Below are 23,634 nucleotides of genomic sequence, written 5' to 3'. Positions count from 1 at the left end.
GTTAGGAGTGCAAATGAAATGAGGTATTCGTAATTTGTCACGGTTCGGCTTGTTTAGTAAACGAGTTAAATTTAAACTCCAGCATTAGGCCCGTTTATTAAACGAGTCGAATTTGAACTTGTATAAGTTCAACTCGTCAAACTTAACTCGTTTATATATATTTAAATTGTATAATAAATATATTATTTATACATTATTTATAAATAATAGCATAAATACATTATTTATGTATTAAATAATATAAATAATATTTTTTATTTGAATAATAAAAATAAATAAATCGAATCGAATCGAATCGAATAGAGCTCGAACTCAATAAACAAATTCGATAAGCAAATGAACCAGCTTGAACTAAGCAAAGCTCGGCTCGACTCGTTTGCATCCCTAGTTATCGCTATGCTTATATTGGTAAAGTGGTTATATATATATATATATATAGGGATGGTCATTTTTTCCGTCCCACTCCACATCGCATCCCCCACCCTGCTCTGCATAGATTTTTCCCATCCTGATTAAGAAGTGGAACGGGGACTGGTTTTGCTTCCCCTGCCCCGTTTCAGTCAAACCCCGCCTCGATTATATTAAATATATTTATATGTCTATAATATATATTTTTCATTTATTTTTCATTTTAATAAATTTAAAATACTAAAATATTATACTTAATATTAATTTTTATTCATTTATTTTCTATCTTATATAATATAATTATCATTACGTATAAAGTATTATTCGTAATATACTAAATTATTTATAATTTTTATTAATATTTTTATTTTTTAACTTACAAAATTAACCCGTCTCCTGCCCTGCACCCGCCCTACTTCTGTCACCCCTCGATGTGCCCGTTCCAAACCCAACCTGTGACCATCCCAATATCGGCCTATAAATGGATCGGATTCGGATCGGATCTGTCAAAATCCGAATCCGATCCGAATCCGTTTAACCCATATCCAATGATAGATATCCAAATCCGAATCCGATGCTTTTGGATATCCGATCCGATAATCCGATCTGATCCATTTATTTATTTATTTATTGAGCTATAATTTTATATAAAATGAAATTTTTTTTTTCATTTTGTGTTTTCTTCATTCAAATTGAGACTAATCGGATCGGATTATCGGATTATCAGATTAGATTGAATTTTTTATAAATGGATTCGGATTTTCGAATCGGATTCGGGTCGGATTCAGATTAAATCCAATTCATTGACAGCCCTATCCCTATATATAGTTATTTTTTTGAAGTTAATTAAAGTAACTGGAGTTTTATTTTCTATTTTTTATTACTATTACTATTATTGTTTTTTTTTTTAATTTTTTAAAATCATCATCTTTGGATCTTCGATAAAGTAAAAGCCAAAAAGGTGGGCTCATTTTTATTTATTTATTTTTACTAAGAGTGAGGTTAGGAGTTCAAAACAAGAAAATGAAAGCCTAATTAGCATGATTTTTTTTTTTTTTTTTGAAGAAAGAAAAAGAAGTTTTGTGGGGAATATTATAACTTCTGCATGTCTTAGCCTTAACTAACTAGTTAATAGTCAGATTTAATCTAATTTCTTTCCAAAGGAAATGACCTCTACCAAGATAATGGTGGGCTCTACACCCACTTCAGAGTAAAGGTCATAGATGTTTGTGACATGAGTACAACGTATGTCCAAAGACTTTGCACTCCTGAGTGTCCAACCCGAACAACTTGCGTGGAGGTGGGGGCGAAGAACCACTGAATCACCACCCCGGTGGTTTAATCAGCATGAGGTTTGATTTGGGGTTTTTTTTTTTTTTTTTTTCCAAATTAAACAGTACAACCAATTCATTTGAGGAAAAAGAAAACAAGAAAATGAAAAACAAATACGAAATATAACAACATTCAGGTGAATAGTGCACATAATTTACATTTTACATCACACGGGGCACACTCTCAAATTCACTATCAAATAGTTGAGAAAACCTCTTTGATGGGGCTCACAGTACAAAGTTTTCTTCACTTTCCTGGGACAAAGTTTGTGGCATAAGCCCATGCATTGTTGTTAACAGGGTCAGCAAGGTGGTCAGCCAGGTTCTCCAATGGTCCCTTTCCTGTCACAATTGCCTGAACAAAGAACCCAAACATTGAGAACATGGCCAGTCTTCCATTCTTGATCTCCTTCACCTTGAGCTCTGCAAAAGCCTCTGGATCATCGGCTAGGCCCAATGGGTCGAAGCTTCCACCGGGGTAGAGCGGGTCGGTCACCTCCCCGAGTGGTCCACCAGCAATGCGGTAGCCCTCAACAGCACCCATCAAGATAACTTGGCAAGCCCAGATGGCCAGAATGCTTTGGGCATGGATCAAGCTAGGGTTGCCCAAGTAGTCAAGCCCACCCTCACTGAAGATTTGGGCACCGGCCTTGAACCACACAGCCTCGCCGAACTTGACACCGTTGCGGGCCAAAAGCTCGGGGAAGACGCAACCCAAAGCTCCAAGCATGGCCCATCTGCAGTGAATCACCTCGAGCTCACGGTTCTTGGCAAAAGTTTCTGGATCAGCCGAAAGCCCAGCAGTGTCCCAACCATAATCACCAGGGAATTGCCCAGTGAGGTAGGATGGGGGCTCACCGGATAATGGACCCAAATACAAGACTCGGTCTGGACCGTACCACGGGCTTCCAGATGGGACTTGCTTGCCGGTCTTCCTCATACTGATCCTTCCACCACCAAGAACCTCCGGGGCAATTTTCACAGCCTTTCCGGCAAAAGATGGTGAAGAGAGAGCCATGGTAGACGCAGCCATTTCTGAGAGGTGAAATGAAAACTATTGAAAGAACAGTAGTAGTTCAAGAAACATCTGCAAATAAAAGGGTGGTTGTTGGCTTGAGTTTCATGGGATACATGCTTATGTATTAATATTACTCGAATTGCCAAAGGGTCCTTATCTTTGGAGATCTTTATTTCCATTTCTATTGGTTGATGACATTTTTGGAGCTTGATATTGCATACCCATGTGGCATTCTGTGAACCACTCACCGTAAATGAATTTTTTTTTGATGCATAATGTATCAAGAATCTCGTGCAATGTTATGAGCTATTTCCATCTGCCAATCACTGGTTGCCACTTGTAACATTAGATTGCATGGTTATCTTCATGGAGAAAAGTATACCAAGATAATGCATGGCACTAGCAGCACCCATGACCATAGGGTGCAACTCGGGCGGATTGGAATGCTATTCAAACTCAGTTTAAGTTATAATGAGATCTGTTTAGATCTGAATTATAATTTGAGGTTATTTGTTCAAGTCCGATCCGAGTTAAATTCGAGTAGTCCAAATTATATATGAATTTCATTTTATTTCTTTTTGTAGCTAAATTTTTTATTATTAAAATTAAATTATATTTACATTTTTTTAAAGAAAATTATTAATAATATCAAAACAAATAATTTATATAATGTAAGAGAGATGCCTCTATAGGCTTCTAGATTAACCAAATTCTAGATTAACCAAAGAACTAATCAAGGAGGAGAAATTGGATTCTGTTTTTGGTCTGTTTGGCTGGGGTTGGTTTTCTGGGGGGCTTTCTTTGTGCTTCCTGATACGTTGATCTGCTATTATTCAGGTGGAACTCTGTTCAAGGCCTGATTGATGTTGGGTAGGCTTCATGGTAAGGGTAAATGGTGTAATGGGGAATTATATGGTTTGCTGGTGCTCAGGTCTGCTGTATGCTGCTAATGCATGATGATGTGTGGCTGCTGGTTGTAAGAGGAAATAAGGAGATGATGCTGATAACACAGTGCTGTTTTTGGGTTGGTCGATAATGTGTTTGGGAGTTGGTGGTAAAGCATGTTTTGCTGCTATTTAGTTCACAAGTGTTGATGTGGTGTAGTGGGCTAGTGCTGTTGTTCTCTATGGTGTTGTATTTTTGTTTTCTTGTTTTGGTTTGTCTGGTGAGGTTGTTTTTGGATGTTTGTGGTTGATTCCTCACCAACTGTTGATGGTGTGCTAGCAAATGATTGGGCGGTCTTATTGGTGCCAACCTAGTTGGGATTGATTTGGCTCGTTATGATGCTTTTTGCACTCATCTATCTTTTTCCTCTATTGTTGTATTAGTTTTTCCTCTTCATTAATATAATTCTTTTCTTTGCTGATCAAAAAAAGAGAGATGCCTCTATGGTAATCTGTACAATTTATGAGTGAAAATAAAAAATGTAAGATTTTGTGTTTCTTGTATATATAATATATTTTTAATATGATTTAATAATCTAAATGATTTAATATTATGTAATGATTAATAATTTATATGTATATTTAATATTTTTATATATCTATATATACATAATTCGGGTTTCGAATTATTTCTGGTTGTCTGATGTCTTTATCTAAACCTACTCAAATTTAATTTAAATTTTTGAATTTTTATCCAAACTCGTACTAAATTAAAAAATATATTCTCAAATTACACAGATTGAACACACCCAAATTACACCCCTACATGAGCATGATGAGTTTTTTATTTTCAATTTTTTTTTTTTTTTTTGGGGGGGGTTACAGGAAATCCTCCCACTCACCAACAGGTCCAAGGCAGCACTCCTTACAGAGATCACCAGGGTATCTTATTGTCCGTTCTGAGTTAGGAGATTATAACCTGAGAACTAATCCCGACCTCTCAAAATAAGTTTCGTTTAAGTCAAGACTCGCACAACGAGAATGGATTGAGCATACGCCAAATGTGACCAACTGTGCTACGCCCCGCATGATGAGTCTCGCTGCCAAGTAAAATGTATATACGACCATAGACTATAGGACCACTGACTCACATGAGTGAGTGGTGTGGAATGCTTTGTCCGTTAGATACATATAACATATAGCGGAGCCTTGCTGCCAAGTAAAATGTAAATGCGACCATAGACTATAGGACCACTAACTCACATGAGTGGTGTGGAATGCTTTGTCCATTAGATAGATACATATAACAAATATCTTCTCCAATATACTGATTAAACTTTGTGCCTCATAGTCAGTCAATTGTGGTGGATGATACTTTGCTATGGCCTCCTGTTAGGTAAGCCACTAATTACTAAAAATCTAATTAATATCTTTCCTATTCTGGTGAGAGAAAGGGATGTATGTTTTAATTCTAGAGCACCAGTTACATTTTGCCAAGGAAAGGGATGTACTTGTGCACACAATAATTTTGGGTCATTCAATGAAAAATATAAAAAAAAAAAAAAGACAAAAAAAAAAAAAAAATTGATATTATTTTTTCATCGTTTGGAAACAAGTTATTATAATAACCTTTTAGTTTTTTATAAAAAGATGTGTAAAAAAATAGAAAAAGTGACGTGATGATTTATAGTAACTTTTTGATTAAAATATTTAATCTCCAAACGAGAACAAGAAGAACAATTGCTATTTGATATTCTTGGACTCTTGTATTCAAGGGCTTCATGAACTTGACAAACATGTAATTTTGGATTTAAACTGGTTTAGAACTCATACTCGATTGAGTCATTCATGGTAGCATAACTCAAGACCTATAAGGAGAGACCCAGTTAAAGTGGATTTGAATTAACTTATATTGGGGATAAGTGTAATTAACCTACTATCTCATCTGTTGAGAAGATAGAGTTGTGGGTGGTTATAACACTCTCATATAATGTAAGTATTATACGATGAGAGTTAATTTTAACCATATCTGATTAGTTTCCTAGAGTCTTCTCTATTTTTGTCCCTCTCTCTATAGAAATACAAAACCATGCCTTTGTACTGTGAAGAGTGCGTGCAGTTTTCTAGTAGTTCTATTCCACTGTTGAGAATTACTCAAAGACATCAATGGACCCACATGATCTATGGTTTCGGTTTGAACGTAAAAGACATGTCTGAATTTGTGTATTTTCGCTGTGTATTATTTATTTTTTTTATTTTTTGCATTGGTATCAGAGCCATTGTTAGGTGTTTTTGTATTATTTGTGCATGAATATGTGTATAGATATGATTTGTGTATAAAAATTGATGTTTCTCGAACCATTTCTGATCATCCAATTTTTTTTTACATGTAGTCCATATAATATAGAGTATATCGGCAAAGTTTTGAAAAAAATCAAATGGTCAGATTTTGAAAAAAATAGAAATTCACATTTAATTTTCATAACTTTGACTGTATGCTAGTTTTACATGCTTTGTTTTTATGTTGTAAAAATTATAAAATTTGGAATCCTTATTTCAAAACCTTAGAAACAGTATATTATGAGCCTAATTTCAACTTAAGGTTGAGAAGAAAACTCAAACCCTCATTTTGACACACGCTGCTGACGTCATCATCACACACTGTAGTCCGGACGGTGAGGTAAGCGCAGTTGGTAGTTGCTATGGGCAAGGGCCCTGTTTGGTGTTTCTGAAATTCAAAACTATGTTAATTGGTTGTAGAATATTCGTTATAATTCTGTTTGAAGCATGACTTGCACCATTGAACTTGTAATTCATATTTTTACAATATGTTATAGTTTCAAAAAATTTTGAAAAATAAAATATTTTTTATTAATGAATAATTCAATATTTTTATGTTAAATTGCTCTTGGGAGAGCATTACTTGGATTCTGAACTTAAAATTTTTACAGTAGACTACTGCTACATAATCTTATTTACTGGTATACATTTTGTATTTTTCAGATTCTGTAATATTTATTTCTGATTTTCTACGTAATTATTAATTACTTGTAATTCTGGAAAATTTCAGAAAATTGTAGAAATTATAGAAATATGTCATGGAATTATTTAAATATAGTTTATAGCATGTTAAGTTCTTTTAAATGATTATAACTTGTAGTATGTTGTCATTTTAAATAGCATGAATTATTTATATTGGTGAATTTTACTTTCATGATTAAATATTCTAGCATGTTTTCTTTTATGGATTACATTGATATGTTATCATATGGAGTTAAATATTTTATCATACTTCAAACATGCCATAATTAGTGGGAGGTTGTTTGGTTGAGAGAAATCTTCGTAGATTTTCTCCCGAAAATCAATATTTTGCGCATGAATCAAATTAAATTTTAGATAATTATTGTCACTTGTGGTACAAGAGATGATTCCGAGCATAGTGTATTTTTGATCTTGCGACTTACATAATATTGCCACTATTTAATTTAGATTTTTGCGGTAAAATTATTTTGTGATATGCTAATCAAATTAATCCCAATGTGCATTTTTTTTTTCCTCAAATTGACTTCACTTATAAAAGTTAATTTGGTTGACCTAGACTTAGTAGAGATGTTCAAATATGAACAAGGTAATCCTATTTTCTAGATGAGTAGAAAGTCTTGGAGACTTTAAGTTAAACCTTTATTGTACCAAAGCAAGGAAAAATGACTCAACGTCACTGTGGTTTTGTTGCCTTGTTTGGTACAATAAAAACTGATGTGTGCACTATGATTAGTGGCATGATAAGTAGCTTTGATTGGCGAGTTTGGACTTGTGAAATTAGTAAGCCCTCAATAGATCTAGTTATGATCCTGACTATTGAGTTACGCGGAATGACTTTGCAATTTGACTTGTAATAATATTGCATCATTGGATGAAGCAACATTCAAGAGTCACGTCATCCAAGAAATGCGAGTTTAAATGAGTTAGTCATTAAGTATAAGACGAGTAGCCAGTATGAGCAGTGTTTTGCTCTCTACCCAATTGATGGGAGTGGATAGAGCAAAATTTCATGCATTATGATAGTGTGAGTTGAAATATCACTTAAAGTTAAGAAATTAGCGCTTAGAAGATGCAAAATCTATTAACACTAAGTGAGAAGATTAGCGCCTAGTGGTTGCAAAATATATTAGCACTGCCAACTTGACTAAGTCTAAACACTTACAATTTCCACACTTGAGTGTGAGAGATGAGAAGATGCTTCTTTGTATGATTCCTTAGCTAGGTGTAACATGCTCGAGGGGTACCCTAGCACATTAAACAGTTCAGACTCTCGATTTCTTTGATCTAGTCTCACAAGTGCAATGTGAAATGTAGATGAGAGTCTAGATTTGAAAACTTTTTATAGAAAATCTATTTTACTGCAAAACATTTGCCAAAAATGGACTGCGTCATCAGATCTCAGAGTCGCCACTTAATATTTTGGAAAAAATAGGAAACCCATGACTCGTGCCAAGGCCACTGTTCATCGTAACCAAAGATAACTTGGCTTAGAACCTTAGGTATAAGGGGGGGAAGGTCATTAATTGAGCACCTCCGTTCACTCAATCAAAAAGTTGGTCTCTACTAAATCATGATATGATTTTTTTTTACTTCATATGTTCATATTCCAATTATTAATAATAAAACCTAAAAATTACTATGTGAAGCAAACAAATATAGACTTTATCGTTTATTTTGGAACAATTTGATTTCATCTACTTTGAAGATGTTTTGAACAGTGCAATCATGAATCAATTTTATTTCAAATTAAATAACATAACCATCACCTATTGGCATAAAGTTATATCAAATATGCACATAGCCACATGCTAGGATGCTAAACATAGTAAGAAAATCACATATAGGTGGGATGCTAAAGCACAAAAACTTATATATTTACCGACGTCCCGCAAATAGGTAGAAAAACAAAATTAATAAAAACATGCGTGATCCTATATACAAGATCCTAATGCAATTCACACATGAAATGCAACTAAAGATCCGGCTCCTAATATATGACATATGAAACATCTCAAGATATGAGGTAATGCACAAAATCACATAATAATCAATTAAACCCACAGATGTAAATTTAGCCGGATCTTAAGGCATAAAACATGGATGCAAAGCATAAATATGATGACAAGCAAAATATACCACAAATGTATAGATATGGAAAGTAAATAAAAGAATGGGATAGAAAGAAGTACGGCAGAAAATTATTTCATCATTTGAATATTACAAATCCGAATAAGGGAGGAGACGAAAAATATTATAACAAAATGTATCCTCACAAGCTCTCTCTAATTAACAGAAAAACAATAAAAATAGAAGCTTCAGGGGGCCTTGGAGACCGTCGAAGACTGTTCTACTTGACACCGGGAAGCGGTTGGGTTTTGTCTAGAAGAAATTGGTTGGGCGGCCAAGAGATGAGATGGCTGGCCAAAAAAGTTGGCTTTCTTAGCCAGCTAGCCAACCAGGCCAAGCTAAATGCTCTGTTTTGTTCAAATACCAGAAAAACAAATGGAAAATATGCAAGTGACTCAACTAACCACTTCTAGTTAGCTTACAACAGGTTTATAACATAAAATTGAAGCAAGAAAAATAATATAAGAAAGAAAATGCAATAAAATACAAGAAAATGAAAAGTTTGCAAAATTCACCTTCCAAGAAAAGGATTTGATTTCTAAACTTCTTTTTGATCACCCTCAAGCTTAGGAAGTGTGTTCTCAATTCTCAGTTTGAAAATTTGAAATTCTTATTTGGAATAGTGTTTTTGGGTGATTTAACTGTGTGTGTGTTGGGGGGGGGGGGGGTTACAACTATCTATTTTTCTCTCTTTTTATAACACTATTTCTTTGGATTAAGGCTCAAAATTTGGCTATAATGGAATTTTTGGGATAGTTTTGATATATATCAGATCATACATTAATGTATGGAAAAATGGAAGTATTTTGGTTCAAAGCTTAGGCTTTTTCTGTTTCTCTCTCTATAACTCACTTTTCTCTTAATTCATTTATCTCTTCTTTTTCTTTCTGATACATTCTGATCCTCCATATAGACAACGATGGAAGACAAAGTCAAGGAGGAGGGAGACAAGGTGGGAGACATGGATGATGGGGTGATAAGGGTGGTTGAATTGGATGCCCTCTTTTTGGAAGAGACAAAAGATCTTTAGACAATGGAGGATAATGGAGGGGGGTAGGTGTGTATCTCGTGCATGAATGTATCAATGATATCTAAAATGGCATGTCCCACACACATTCAATAGGAATTCTACCGAAACTACCCTGCTTCTGGGCAAATTTAGTTGGCCTACCAATTAATTGGCTAGATGGCACTTATTCATCACTATTCATGATTTTTTTTTTTTTTTTTTTGAAGGGAAAATATGGTTTTTCATTAGAATTGTTGAAACTATGCATAAAAGGAATATTTTAAGAGAGAGTTTTAAACAGGTCAAACACTTGGCCACAATAGGCTTAGGGTTGGAAATGTAGCAAAAATTTCATCTTTCGTACTAGGAACATTATGACAAACACATTCTTGTTTTCATAATCAGGTAATCAAAAAGAGCGCCAAAATCTTAAGGTTGGTCAAAACGGGATGTCTACAGCTGCCCCTCTTTGACAGAACTCAAAGCTCCTTCATGATGTGAGTGAATGTCAAAACCCGAAAACGACCCTTTTGACAAGGTCGTAAGACTTGGGCAAACAAACAAGATACAAATGCAATTGGCTGAATCCGAGGATTACCTATGTATCCCTTTGCAAGGAATCAAACCAGCTTAGTTTAGGGACAGAATGCAAATGATATGCTCGAAATACAATTGATGGCTGGACTTACACGCTTTGTGAAGCTAGTTTTTTTTTTTTCTGAAAATTCATGATCAATGCAATGCAACAGGTAATATGCGAGGCAAGTCTCGTGCAAATGATATAAAGCATAACAGGGGATATAATCCAAACACACTCACATAAGAGAAAGAAATGTAACCGACGAATAGTTTTAACCTAAAACCCAAAACAAGAGAGGTATTAACCAATGGATAGTCTCAACTAAAAACCAAAGAAAATGGAGATATTAACTAATGGTGGTTTCACTATTAAAAATTGGACCTTTTGCGATGGTCTCAAACATTGCAAAAGGTCCACATGTCGTCGAAAAAGACTTTTTGCGACAGAGTAGCAACGGAAAATGACGGGTGGTGGAAGGGGGTGTGACAAAAGCTATTTGCAATGGTTACAAACCGTCGTTTCCTTTTAGCGACGGTAAATCAATGATTTTTGTGACGGTTTAACCTGGCCCAAAAAAAAGGAAAAACAACACTTTTAGCGATCGTTTAGGATGCCATCTCCAAAAACTTTTTGAGAGACGGGAGTTGACATCGCAAAAAGTATTATTAGCGATGGTCTTAAACGTTGTAAAAAAAAATAATTAAATCAATAATGTAATCGCGATAGTTTAAACTGTCGCTAAAGATGGCACTAATATGTATATACGAAAGGTTAACCCGTTACTAATAAAATGTAAGGAAATGATGATTACATTAGCGACATTTATTACTGTCGCAAAATAATTATTTTCATAAAATAAATATATATTTTATTAATTCATTCCCTATACAAATTATTAATATTTTCTAAAATAAAATACATCCACATCCACATCCACATCCACATTCACATTCACTTTCACATTCACAAAATCATATATACGAATAATAATAATATATATACCCTATAACAATACAGTGTCAACCAAACATTCATTACAAAAATATATAAAACATCCTCCAACAATACTAATGATTTTTGATAATTCAAGAACTCAAATTTGTATCTAAAACAAAACAAAAGTATCGACAATATAAATAAAGAAACATATATATTATAGTTTGTTTTAGTATCAACAGTAAGCTCCAATATTGATATGTAAAACATATCAATATAATTAATTTCAAGCTTAACATCTGCAAAACATATCATCATGTACTCAAAAGTGTAGCATCTGCAAAAATAAACATATTTTTGTAAAACATATCATCGTGTACTCAAAAGCATAGCATCTGCAAAAATAAACAAAAAAAAATTAATTATTTACAATATAATTAATTTCAAGCTTACAAAAAATGTAAAACATTTGATATTTATTTCTATAAATAAATATGATTGTAACATATACATGAATCGAGCGCCACGCAATATATTTTCCAACAGCTTCTCCAACTATTCTTAGACCTTGGGATGGTGTTTCCAAACCAACATTCGGTTGTTTCTTAACATCCAACGCAATTTGACCATTTTATTCTGTCAACCGATTCTCAAAACAAATTTCTAAATGACAAGTTTGCACAAATGGAAATTAGGCTCCAAATTCAAAACCGGGAATCGGTTTCAAGTCCTGTCTTTTCCTACAAGTCATTTGTACCTAGTTAGTTATGTGTGTCAAGTTTCGTTGACATTTGACGTCGTTTGAGCATTAATGTGTCAATCGATTCAGAAAAAAGAGTTTCTTAAGGACAAGTTTTCACAAATAGAAATTAGGCTCTTGATTCAAAATCAATAATTAGTTTCTAGTCCCATCTTTTCCTACAAGTCATTTGTGCCTAGTTAGTCGCATGTGTCAAGTTTCATTGACATCTGACCCCGTTTTGACCATTTTAGTGTGTCAACCGGTTCGGAAAAAAGATTTTCTTAAGGGCAAGTTTTTACAAACGGAAATTAGGCTCCAGATTCAAAACTGAGAATCAGTTTTGAGTTCCGTCTTTTCATACAAGTCATTGTGCCTAGTTAGTCGTGTGTGTCAAGTTTCGTTGACTTCCAATACCATTTAACTATTCGTTTCAGATTTCATTAAATAAACAAAAAAAAATAATTATTTACAATATAATGAATTTCAAGCTTACAAAAAACATAAAACATTTGATATTTATTTCAAAAATTAAATAAATAAATAAATAAATAAGATTGTAACATGTACACACATCGAGCGCCACACAATATATCTTCCAACTTCTTCTCCAACTGTTCTTAGACCTCAGGATGGTGCTTCCAAACCAACATTCGGCCATTTCGTTAACATCCAACACAGTTTGAACATTTTAGTGTGTCAACCAATTCTCAAAAAGAGTTTCTAAATGACAAGTTTTCACAAATGGAAATTGGGATCCAAATTCAAAATCGGGAATTAGTTTCAAGTCCTGTCTTTTCTTACAGGTCATTTGTGCCTAGTTAGTTGTGTGTGTCAAGTTTCGTTAACACCCGACGTCGTTTGAGCATTTTAATGTGTCAACCGGCTCAAAAAAAAAAGTTTCTTAAGGACAAGTTTTCGCAAATGGAAATTAGGCTCTAGATTCAAAACTGAGAATCAGTTTCGAGTCCTGTATTTTCCTACAAGTCATTAGTGCCTAGTTAGTCGCATGTGTCAAGTTTAATTGACATCCGACGCCATTTTGACCATTTTAGTGTGTCAACCAGTTCAGAAAAAGATTTTTTTAAGGACAAGTTTTTACAAACGAAAATTAGGCTCCAGATTCAAAACCGAGAATCGATTTCGAGTCCTATCATTTCCTAGAAGTCATGTGTGCCTAGTTAATCGTGTGTGTCAAGTTTCGTTGACATCCGATACCATTTAACTATTCATTTCAGATTTCATTAATCCAAATGCAACCTAGGATCAAGCTCTCAAAACTATGATATACCACTTAGAGTGTTTCTAATTAAAGTTACCAAATTTAGCTCGACTTTTATAACCGAGTTCAATAGGGGTTTGGTTTGCTTCTAGGAGTTCATATAGACTTTTGTGAGGTGCTTGTGTTGATTTTTAGTTGGTTTGGTGGCTATTTTATGATCTCATCCCCAAACAAGCTATAATTAAGCCTTAGGTTTTGCAAATTTTTGAACATTTTAATAGGAATTCCAATTGGGGTGCATTTTGTTTTTACAAGGGCAGCCACCAAGTTGCTAGATTTTGCTAGCACAACACCAAGTTGGTAAGGCACCAATTATCAAACAAACCAGTGAATAGAACAACAAACATCAAACAAATCCCACTTAAAGGGAAGCCACCAAGCATTCCATCAAATGTATATCGCACAACCTACAAACCATCCTATAGCATCACTAGCTAATCCTCAACCAATCAAAACCAACTACAACAGCCAAGGATCAACTCTAACACTACCCCATCCTCTCACCTAAGCAGACTCTAATCAGCCTCAAATTATAAATAAGGTCATGAATTGTGAAATGAGATTCCTTAGTGCTTATTGACTTCATCCATAAGGCCACTCTAATTTTGATCAATTCACATACCTCATCCATAGTGCTTAGCTTTTGCTAATTTGCTTCTAATTTCTTAACCGAAAGTCCAATTGAGGTGTTGTTTATTTCTAACTTTATATATACTTGAGTGATAAATATCTTTGTTATAACTGTGTTAGTTGTGGAAGTTAGAATCTTGAATTTGTTAGAGTTAGTTACTTGTAACCATTTCTATATAAAACTACCCTAACTAATGATCCACTCCTTAAAACAACAAAACTTCTTAATAGTATAAATGCATCTTCACTTCATTAAATGTTAGGTAGCTTGCAAGCAATAATAATATTGTAAATCAATTTACATTAATCTAACTTCAATCGATTTCACCATAAAAAATATATATTTTATATACAAAAGAAAAGAAAAGGCTCACTTGTTCTGAGCCCTTATGTCTGCTCTCCATTTCTTGAAACACTCACTAATTGATCAGCACAACCCTTCCATTGCCTTTATAACCTGAATTTTTCCAACAAAACCAAACAAAGTAAACATTTTTTTTTTGAAAAATAGAAAATAGAGATGAAAAAATCCTCTATTGCAAACAAATGGGAAAATAAAAAAATAAAAAAGATTAAAAATTATAATTTAGGTAATCTAAACAATGCTAATGTTTAAATTATAGTCAAAATGATCACAAAATGCATACTCAATGTACTAATTCCACACAATAATTATCACCATCAAATATGATGTACTCACTCTCCTTGACTCTTGCTACAACTAGTGAAAAACACAAACTGAACCTAGCAACTCTTCCTAGAAATTGATCATTAAGAAGAGAACAACAACGATTTGTTTCTAGCAAGATTTGAAATTATTATTACATAGCCATAGTTAATGATCAAGAAGATAGCCAACAATTTTTATAGCAAAGCTTAAGAATCTTAAGTTGAACAACAGATAAGCAACAAATTATTCACAAATAGATTTGTGCAAACAAACAAATCAATTAATGGAGGGATACCCATTACCTAATCAAACATTGCAACAAACAAAGCCATAACAACTTTTTTATGATCTAATTAAATAGACCCATTACCTAATCAAATATTGCAGCAAACAATGCCATAAAAACTTTTTTATGACCTAATTAAACGCTATTTCAAACTAGAGAGGGACCTAAACAAACACTCCTTCAAGTCAACTGAAAGACTAAACTAATAGTATAGATAAGATGTATAAAGAGGATTTAAAGAGAGAGAGGAACTTACAAAGATCGGTAAATGAACTGAGTATTCATCTTGTTCAAACACAGAGGCATCCTTGCATCAATCATCTGAACTTGGTGTTGTAGCACAACATTGGTCAATCTATGATAAATCTCATATAATTTTAAAAAATTTCCAACAGGATTATGTAACAAAACCCTAAGAAGGCCATAAAATTTGGGGGGGGGGAAATCATACATAAAAGAAAAACTACACATTGCAAAACAGTTCAATTTTTTTATTTTTTTTTTAAAAAAATAAAAATAAAAAAATTCATCAAAGGCCAAAACCAAAATCAACTCTCAAGCAATAAGGAAAGGCTTCAAATAACAACCCACATTCAAAAAAATAAAATATCTATATTTATGGTGCTCCAAATAATATAAAGTCAAAGTTTTGGTTGCCATACTCTTCTTAGAAGCTTACTCTTTTCACAATAACAAACTCAAACCCTTTGTTGTTGTAGGAAATATGCAAGAAAATGGAAGCCATTACATTGAAGTTCAATGAAGTAAATAAATAAACATTTAAGGTGCAAAATTGCAAAGGAGAAGACATCAACTTCATAGATATTATAAATTGCATTACATAATGAAAAAATTGGAAAAACAAAAACAAAAACATAAAATTGATATGGACAAGGCTAGAGAACACTTGTATATTTCAAATCCATTTCAAAACTTGAGTCCCATTTAGACTATTGAAACTCGTATAAAAAAGACAATTCTTAGAGTTTCTGGATTCATATCCATAAGCATGGTGTTTGTTAGATTTTTCTTTTCTTTTCTTAAAATATGAAAAAAAGGAGAAACATGGGGGAAAAGATCACTATTTAAGAATTTTATATATATATAAAAAAATCAAAACCCCCAAACAGAATTCGTTGAATTGAAATCCAAATAGTTTAATCAAATGCCCTAATTTAAGAAGAGAAGGGTTTCAGAAAAGAAAAGAAACAAACTCTAGGTTTAGAACCATGCCAAAATTGTAGGTCTTTCCCAAGCCAATGAGTTTCAAAGGGTTGTAAGGGAAATAAAGAGCACCATCTATAGCGAAGAGGGTGGGTCTCTATTAGAGAAGAGGATCAAAATTCGGGGAAGAGAGGGAGACGCAAAGGTTGTGACGATGAGGTGTTTATCATTCTGAGAGAGAGAAAGAGAGAGAGAGAGAGAGAGAGAGAACGTGAATCACAAAAGAGACAAGAAGAAAAGAAGAAACTGTTGTGCGTGTGTGATGAGTGGGAACTCTCTAATGTGTAAAATGATCTCAGCCATTTATTTGTTGTTTGGAAAGATCTGTGGACCATTCTAATCAATTATAAAGGATATATATTTTCAAAAAAAGTTTGGTTTTTTTTTTTGAATTTAATTTTTTAGAAATTGAAATTTTTATTCTTCATATTTTTTTGAATCAATTAAGTTTTTGCAACGAGTTTAGGACCGTCACGAATGAGCAAAAATAAAATCTTTTGCAACGGACTAACAAAGGGTGATGCAAAAAAAAAAAAAAAAAAAAAAAAAAAAAAAAGAGGAAATTGTTTTTTACAACGGGTAACGTACCATTGCGTATAATATTACTTTTTTCCACGGTCTTGGATTTTCCGTATCTAATAATGGTATTTTTGTTGTACCTTTTTTGCGACAGTCAATTGCCGTCGCAAAACAATTAATTTCGCGACGATTTCTCGTGCCATCGCAAAAGATTGCTTTTTGTGACGATTTTCAAGCTGTCGCAAAAAGCTCCATGTCTAAAGCCTCCATTTCTAGTAGTGTTTTAACCAACAACCCGAAAAACGGATAGTATCGTCGTCCCGAAGAAGGGCCAATATGAACTGAGTGGTTTGAAACTACAACCCAAAAAAAGGGGGCCAGCATTAACAGATGAAAGAGGTTGTAATCAAATGTTGATGTGAATAGATTGTAGCCAAGTAATGCAGCTGTGGTAGTTGTAACCATGCAAATGATATGCTAATGCAACTGAAAGTTGAATTCTTTTTTCTCTTTTTTGTTTTTCATAACTTATGCAATGTAATGCAATAGGTGGTGAGGCAAGCCTCATGCAAATGAAACATAACAAAGGGGTATAATCCAAACACACTCACATGAGAGGAGAAAATATAACCGATGAATAGTTTTAACCAACAACCCAAAACATTGGAGGTATTAACTGATAGATGGTCTCAACTAACAACCCAAGAAAAAGGGAGGTATTAACTGATGGTGGTTTTAACCGACAACCCAAAAAAGGGATAGTATCGTCATTCGGAAGAAAGGCTAGTATGAACCGAGTGGTTTGAACTTACAACCCAAAAAAGGGGGGCCAACATTAGCTAATGAAAGAGGTTGTAATCAAATGTTAATGTGAATAGATTGTAGCCATGCGTGTAATGAATACTGCAAGTGTGATAATGAATGCAAAAAAAACACGAAGGGAAAATGTGAGACACATAATATGCAATATGATATGATGGATGCACAAAAATAACATGATGGATGCAAAACAGATGAATACACAAAAATGATTTTTTCCTTTTCTACAATTTTCTTTTTCTTCTTCTTCTTTCTTTCTTTCTTTCTTTCTTTCTCTTATTTATTTATTTATTTATTTTTTGTTTCAAAATTTTCTTTTTTAAAAAAAAAATCTTCTTCTCTTTTTTTTTCCCTAAAAATTTCTTTTTTTTTTCTATATATATATATATATATTTATTTTCTTTTGAATTTTTTTTGAATTTTTGTTTTTGAAAATGTATATACATACCATATATACTTATACAGACACAAATAATATAAAAAAAATATGTGTTACATACATATAAATATGCATACAAATTATATATACGGATACATACATATACATATATATACAGACACATACGTATACATACAGACATACTGACATACGCATACATATACATATTACATATAGATGCGGGCACATACGCACATACAGATATATATATATATATATATACATGGTATACATATATATAGATTATATACATAATATATATATACACTCCTCCCCTATTTTCTCTCTCTCTATCTCTCTCTTTCTCTCTCTGCCTCGTTCGTCTTCGTCGAGTGTCGTGCCTAGTGCACGATTTCAACAATCACGGCGCACCAGACCAACAATAGCTGAACCGGTCTTGTTCGTCAAAGATTTCCTTTGCAATCCCTCTTCTTTGGCTTCTTCTTAAACCGAGGCCTGCAAGATAGCGGGGCAGAAAGCTGTAAACTCTCTCTGCCATTACTCTGCCAATTCTCTCTTTGGCATTATACTCCTCTTGACATGGCTACTTCTCGCCGTCTCCTCACTCTCTTTCCTGACCTTAACGATTCCCCAATCGAGATTACCAGCTCCTCCAAGCCTCGACAGAGTGCCTCTACCTCTATTCTCAGCTTTCCTGCGCTGTCAATTGAGCAACTGATGGCAGCGCAATCTGAAGTTGATGCCAATCACTACACATTGAAGTCCTATGTGGAGATAGTGACCGCGGTCTCCAATTTGTTGCACCGACTGCAGAACAGGACAAGTGAAGTACATCGATTAAACGCCCAGCTCTCTCTACTCCAGCGTTTGTACAAGGATGCTCGAGAAGAGATTAGCAACTTGAAAAAGAAAAACAAGGAGATGAAACGACAAGCCTCCTCTGTGGCTTGATTCAGAGTTCCTTTATACTCGTCATTTGACAGCCGGTAGGGAGTAATTTCTTTTGGAGGCATTGCCAATGCCGAGGCAGAGTCTTCAAGGGCTTCCCAAATGTAATGCTATGGCGAGGCAGTTGACGGTAGAGTTAAGCGACGAAGTTGTTTGCAAATGAGATTGGTTTATAATCTTCGTCGGTGGGCTGCTGCCAAAATCTGAGAAAAGTCACTCTGTTTTTTTTTTTTCTTTTTTCTTTCTTGTTTTTTTTTTCTTTTGTTCTTTGCTTAGAAAGGAGCACCAATGCTTCAGAATTTCCTTTTTGTTGTTTTTGAAATTTTATTTATTTATTTTTTTTTTGTTTGTAATGCTGATCAGGGCTTCACCCTGAAGTTCAATAAAAGAAGTTTATGTTGTTTGCATATCAAAGCGTGACTGACATAGCACATAAGCATGAAAACATTTTGTTTTGAACTTGAATCTGAGAATGATTGAATTGTAATGAGTCTGGACATTGAGCTCTCAACTGACCAGAAATCAAAAAATGACTCGATGAAAGAAAAACAAAGAAAAATTAATCGAAACACACCTATTTATAGTTATTGGAATAAAAGGCACTCAAAACATGACTCGAAAGGAAAAACCATTGAGCTTACGTAACTTCTATAGTTTTTTTATTTTGGAATGATATCGAAATTGGCCGGTCAGCTAATTGATTGGACGACCGGTTGATTTGTTGTCCAACCAGCTAAAAAATTGATGGATCGGCTGATTCATGAACTGCCTGGCTAAACGAACTGATGAACTGGCTAAACAAATGGCCAGCTAGCTAAACAAGTGGTTGGTCAGCTAAAACAATCAAGAAACATCTGGAATCAACTCAAAACTTGGATGGCTGACTGAATGGTTAGCCGATCGGCTGAAATATGAACATGAGACTCGAGAGTACGGGGAGAAGACATAATTCCTGACTCGACTACGGCCCCAATTCATTGCTTTGACTGTTTATTGGTTTTCTGCTATTTTTTTTTTTTACCAATATGAGAGTTAGATTACCATGCTTGTTCCACTCTCTATTTTGAAATCATGTAAGTCAAGTCGTGAGCATTGAAAAATTTTCCTTTTTTGGGTCCAAGAATGGGTCCAATTTTGTAAAAATGGAATAATTTTCAAGAAAAGTAGTCGACTTCATTAAAAGTCCTCAAAATCTGTTTTCACAAATGGTCACTATCTGACTAACATGGAATCAACCTTTTGAGATGCATAAATAACTCAAGCTTGATTTGTCTTGCAATTAAATTTGCCGTAAAGAAGAGATAGGACAACCGAATAAAGATAACCTAATTGAACATGGACAAGACATCTGAGTCAAATAAATATGCACCAATCAAACATGGATGGGATGAGTGGGTTGAAAATGGTTGGGACCAGACTTTAGGATGAAGATGCCTACATATCCCAAAGATAGGAATCAAGCCTTACGTAGCTCTCAGGGGTAAGGTTCACTCGGGTATTTTCACTCTCCTTTTGCGCTCTAACTTTTGCCAAAGTTGCCCTTCCTGGTTTTCGACCTTGCGAGCTTTTCTCATTTTTTCATTTTTCTTCATTTTTTTTTCATTGCTTATTACTTATTTTTTTTTTCATTTTTCATTTTTTCAAATTTTCATTTTTCTTCATTTTTCTTTTTTTTTCTTCATTTTTCTTCAAATTTTCAAATTTTCATTTTTTTTCATTGTTTATTACTTCATTTTTCTTCATTTTCATTTTCATTTTTTTTCATTTCCGGGTTTTCGGCCTAGCGAGCCTCTCAAGGATAGTACTTTTGTAGCTTGTCCATGTTGATTGGTTGTGAGATCTGTAGGTCATCTAAATCCATGGAAATGGCTATTTCTTCCTGACCAGATAGTTTTTATGATGTAGGGACCTGTCCAATTAGGTCTGAATTTGCCCCTAGTGTTGTTGATAGTAGCTCGATTGTCCTTCAGTACTAAATCTTACTCTCTCAAATTTTGAGATTTGACTTAATTGCTAGTCTCCATTGGTATGAGAAATGATCCAGTTTTGAATCTTTGATCACATCTAACCTTTTTACCCCTAGTTCAAGGGCTGCTTCCAATCTAGCTATGCAAGCTTCCTTCAATCACATCCGACCTTATTGTCCCTAGTTCAAGGGTTGCTTCCAATCCAGCTATGCAAGCCTCATATTTGGTAGATTATTGAACATTCTGAATCAAGGTTTGAAAGCTAGGGGGGTCGGGTCTCAAGTCAAGAATGATCCTGTGTTGTACAATCTAAAAATCAATTCCAAGCATGTCTTCGTAGAACCACGCAAAAATATTTTTTTGAACTCTTTTAAGATAGTGTGGAACCAATTTGATCAAGTCAGGATCCTTCTCAGTACCAACACTAATAGAAATGATCTCATCCATCAAGGGCTTAGCATGCCTTTTTTCCTCTTAATCGATCAAATTTTACAAATCTTGAGGAATTCCTTCCTCTTCGTTTTTATCAAAGTTTTGAAAATTTTAATCAATGCAATGATTTACAAGCACAGAGAAATAGGTAAAAATTACTGCATTTTTAATCATAACTTCTGGCTTAATGGTACAGACTCGACTGTGAAGTGAAAAGACAAACACAAATAGGACAGTAATTTCCAGGTTATCACCCTCGAAATCACTAAAGTCTGACTCATAAGACTGACTCGATCCTAATTCCAGCTCCACAGACTTGGGGGAATCATGTTCAGACTCAACAACCAATTCATAAAGTAAAATAAAAGCATTCCCAAATTGCTAATAACAGTGCGTACCATCTACTACGTCTGAAATGAAATGTGTGTAATCAGCATGTGGTCCATCCCCATCACAAAAACGATCATAATATCCTCTGGAGTTTATTGGTCCCATGCTAGTTTCCAAAATCTATCATAGATTCAGCTAGTGTCAGACCCAAAACTTCTCCAGTGCTTCTTTGCTGCATGATCAATCCATGGTTTAGGAAAACCATAGAGAGGGAAGTGCATGCCTGTGAGAATATCTACCAATATCTAGCTTTGGCTCCAGATCATCTGCCACCACAGAGTTTTGGGGTTTTGGTTGGGATCGAGGTGCATATATCATAAATGAGTTAGCACTCTTCGATAGTAGCACCTCGAGCTTGGACAAATGGGAAGGTGTGCTGTATATGCTAGGGTTGAAGGTAGGTTGTAGTGTATGAATAAGGTTGAGATGGGAAGACGGTAAGAATTGGTCATGGGGTGGAAATGGGTTGGAGGTAAGCTTGGCTCTTTAGGGTTGAGGCGAAGCTATGATCTTGAATCCCACGATGAAGTTGGAAGCAACGATCGGTATCATGACCGTGTTGTTGGTGGAAGGCACAATACTTAGTGGGATTATGGCTACATGGAAGCGGATTAGAAAGGGGTTGGGGATCAAGGAGCATGAGATGCCCCTTGTTCACTAGGATGGCACGGGTTGGTGACATGTAAAAGGGGAGAAACCTTTGGTTTCAAGTCAGGTTGAAGTGATTGGTTGTGGGCTAGAGTTGGCGAAGGGATTAGTTATGTTGGCAATTATGGCAATGATTGTGTTGACTTCTGAAGGCATAAAATTGGCAGCTGTGCTACTATTAGGAGAAGCATTGGAAATGCGATTAAATATCTTTATCACGGGCTCATTTCCTTCTATAGTGATCCCTTGTCCGATAGCATCTTCAATTTGAACCCCAATTTCATGGAGGTCTTCGAAGTTGAAGAGCGGGAGAACTATCATTTTCTGCAGTAGTTTTCTATGCAGATATCTGACAACCATATGGAATTGATCCTTTTCCAAGGGTTGGCTTGTCATTATGGTCGCCTTTGCCCCCTATCTGGTGATGAAGGCCACAAAACTCTCACTGGGCTCTTGTCGGGTTGCCTCTAGGTCCTAGGTGGTTACTTCAATCTAGGTGTTGTAGGAATATTGGGTGATAAAAGCCTCGGCTAACTTCTCCCAACTCTTTTTTACCAAGTCTTCTAATTTAGTGTACCAGATGACAGCTACACCAAATAAAGTTCTCCTAAACAAGGAAAGTTTTTTAGGCTAAGTCAGGCACATGGGTTTTAGAAGATCCAAGAAGACGCGAATATGGACAATAGGGTCACCAACTCCATCAAACTTGTCAATATATGGCATTTTGAACCATTTTAGCCGTTTGCTAGCAGTGTCTGTATACCCATTTTCTATATCCGGAATGGACCCTTGCGACCTTCTAAACATTTTCTCTAATTTTGATATTCTCAGCATAGTTAGGTTAACTTCATCAACATCCATGGGGAAAAGTCCACCCATTGCTATGTAGGAGCCCGAAAATCATCTTGTAGATTAGGTTCACACAATTTTTTAACTGGCGGAGGTGGGTCCAAAACCAGATGAACCACTGGAGGTGAATGAGATATGGATGCCTCAAATGGGCATTGCAATTCGGTAAGAGCCTCTCTGTTGGCAGCAGCCTTGTTAGTAATAGCATCCATGCTTTGTTGACGGGGCAAAAGCATGTTTTCTATGTCTAGTAGAGGTTGGTCTGTTAATATGGGAGGTTGGTCTGTCACTACCAGAGGTGGGTCTGTCACTACTGGAAGTGGGTCCGTCACCATTAGAAGTGGGTCCATCATTACTGAAGGTGGATCCATCACATATCCTAGAAATTATGACTAGCGAGGTTATGACAATGAGGTTTTATCGTTTCTCATCGTAACTGGCGGCAGAGAAACTAACACTAGTTGCTCTTAAACCAAATATGTGATTTTACTAAGTA

The 23,634-nt window shown here is 34.8% G+C and overlaps 1 protein-coding gene across 1 annotated transcript; it reads right to left on the bottom strand.

The window, feature by feature from the left end:
• Positions 1-1,843: 1,843 nt before the first annotated feature.
• LOC114297152 (chlorophyll a-b binding protein 40, chloroplastic) lies at positions 1,844-2,896 on the bottom strand. The gene has a single exon (XM_028241554.2). The coding sequence runs from the start codon at positions 2,770-2,772 to the stop codon at positions 1,987-1,989; it is 786 nt and encodes a 261-aa protein (XP_028097355.1). The 5' UTR covers positions 2,773-2,896; the 3' UTR covers positions 1,844-1,986.
• Positions 2,897-23,634: the final 20,738 nt, after the last annotated feature.

The sequence above is a fragment of the Camellia sinensis genome, chromosome 9 (assembly GCF_055761805.1).
Source record: "Camellia sinensis isolate YWXY chromosome 9, ASM5576180v1, whole genome shotgun sequence".
Lineage (NCBI taxonomy): Eukaryota > Viridiplantae > Streptophyta > Magnoliopsida > Ericales > Theaceae > Camellia > Camellia sinensis.
This window is presented reverse-complemented; position numbering and strand designations above follow the sequence as displayed.

Excerpts from the sequence above, each read along its gene's own strand:
- LOC114297152 (XM_028241554.2), bottom strand. The coding sequence starts at position 2,772 with ATGGCTGCGTCTACCATGGCTCTCTCTTCACCATCTTTTGCCGGAAAG.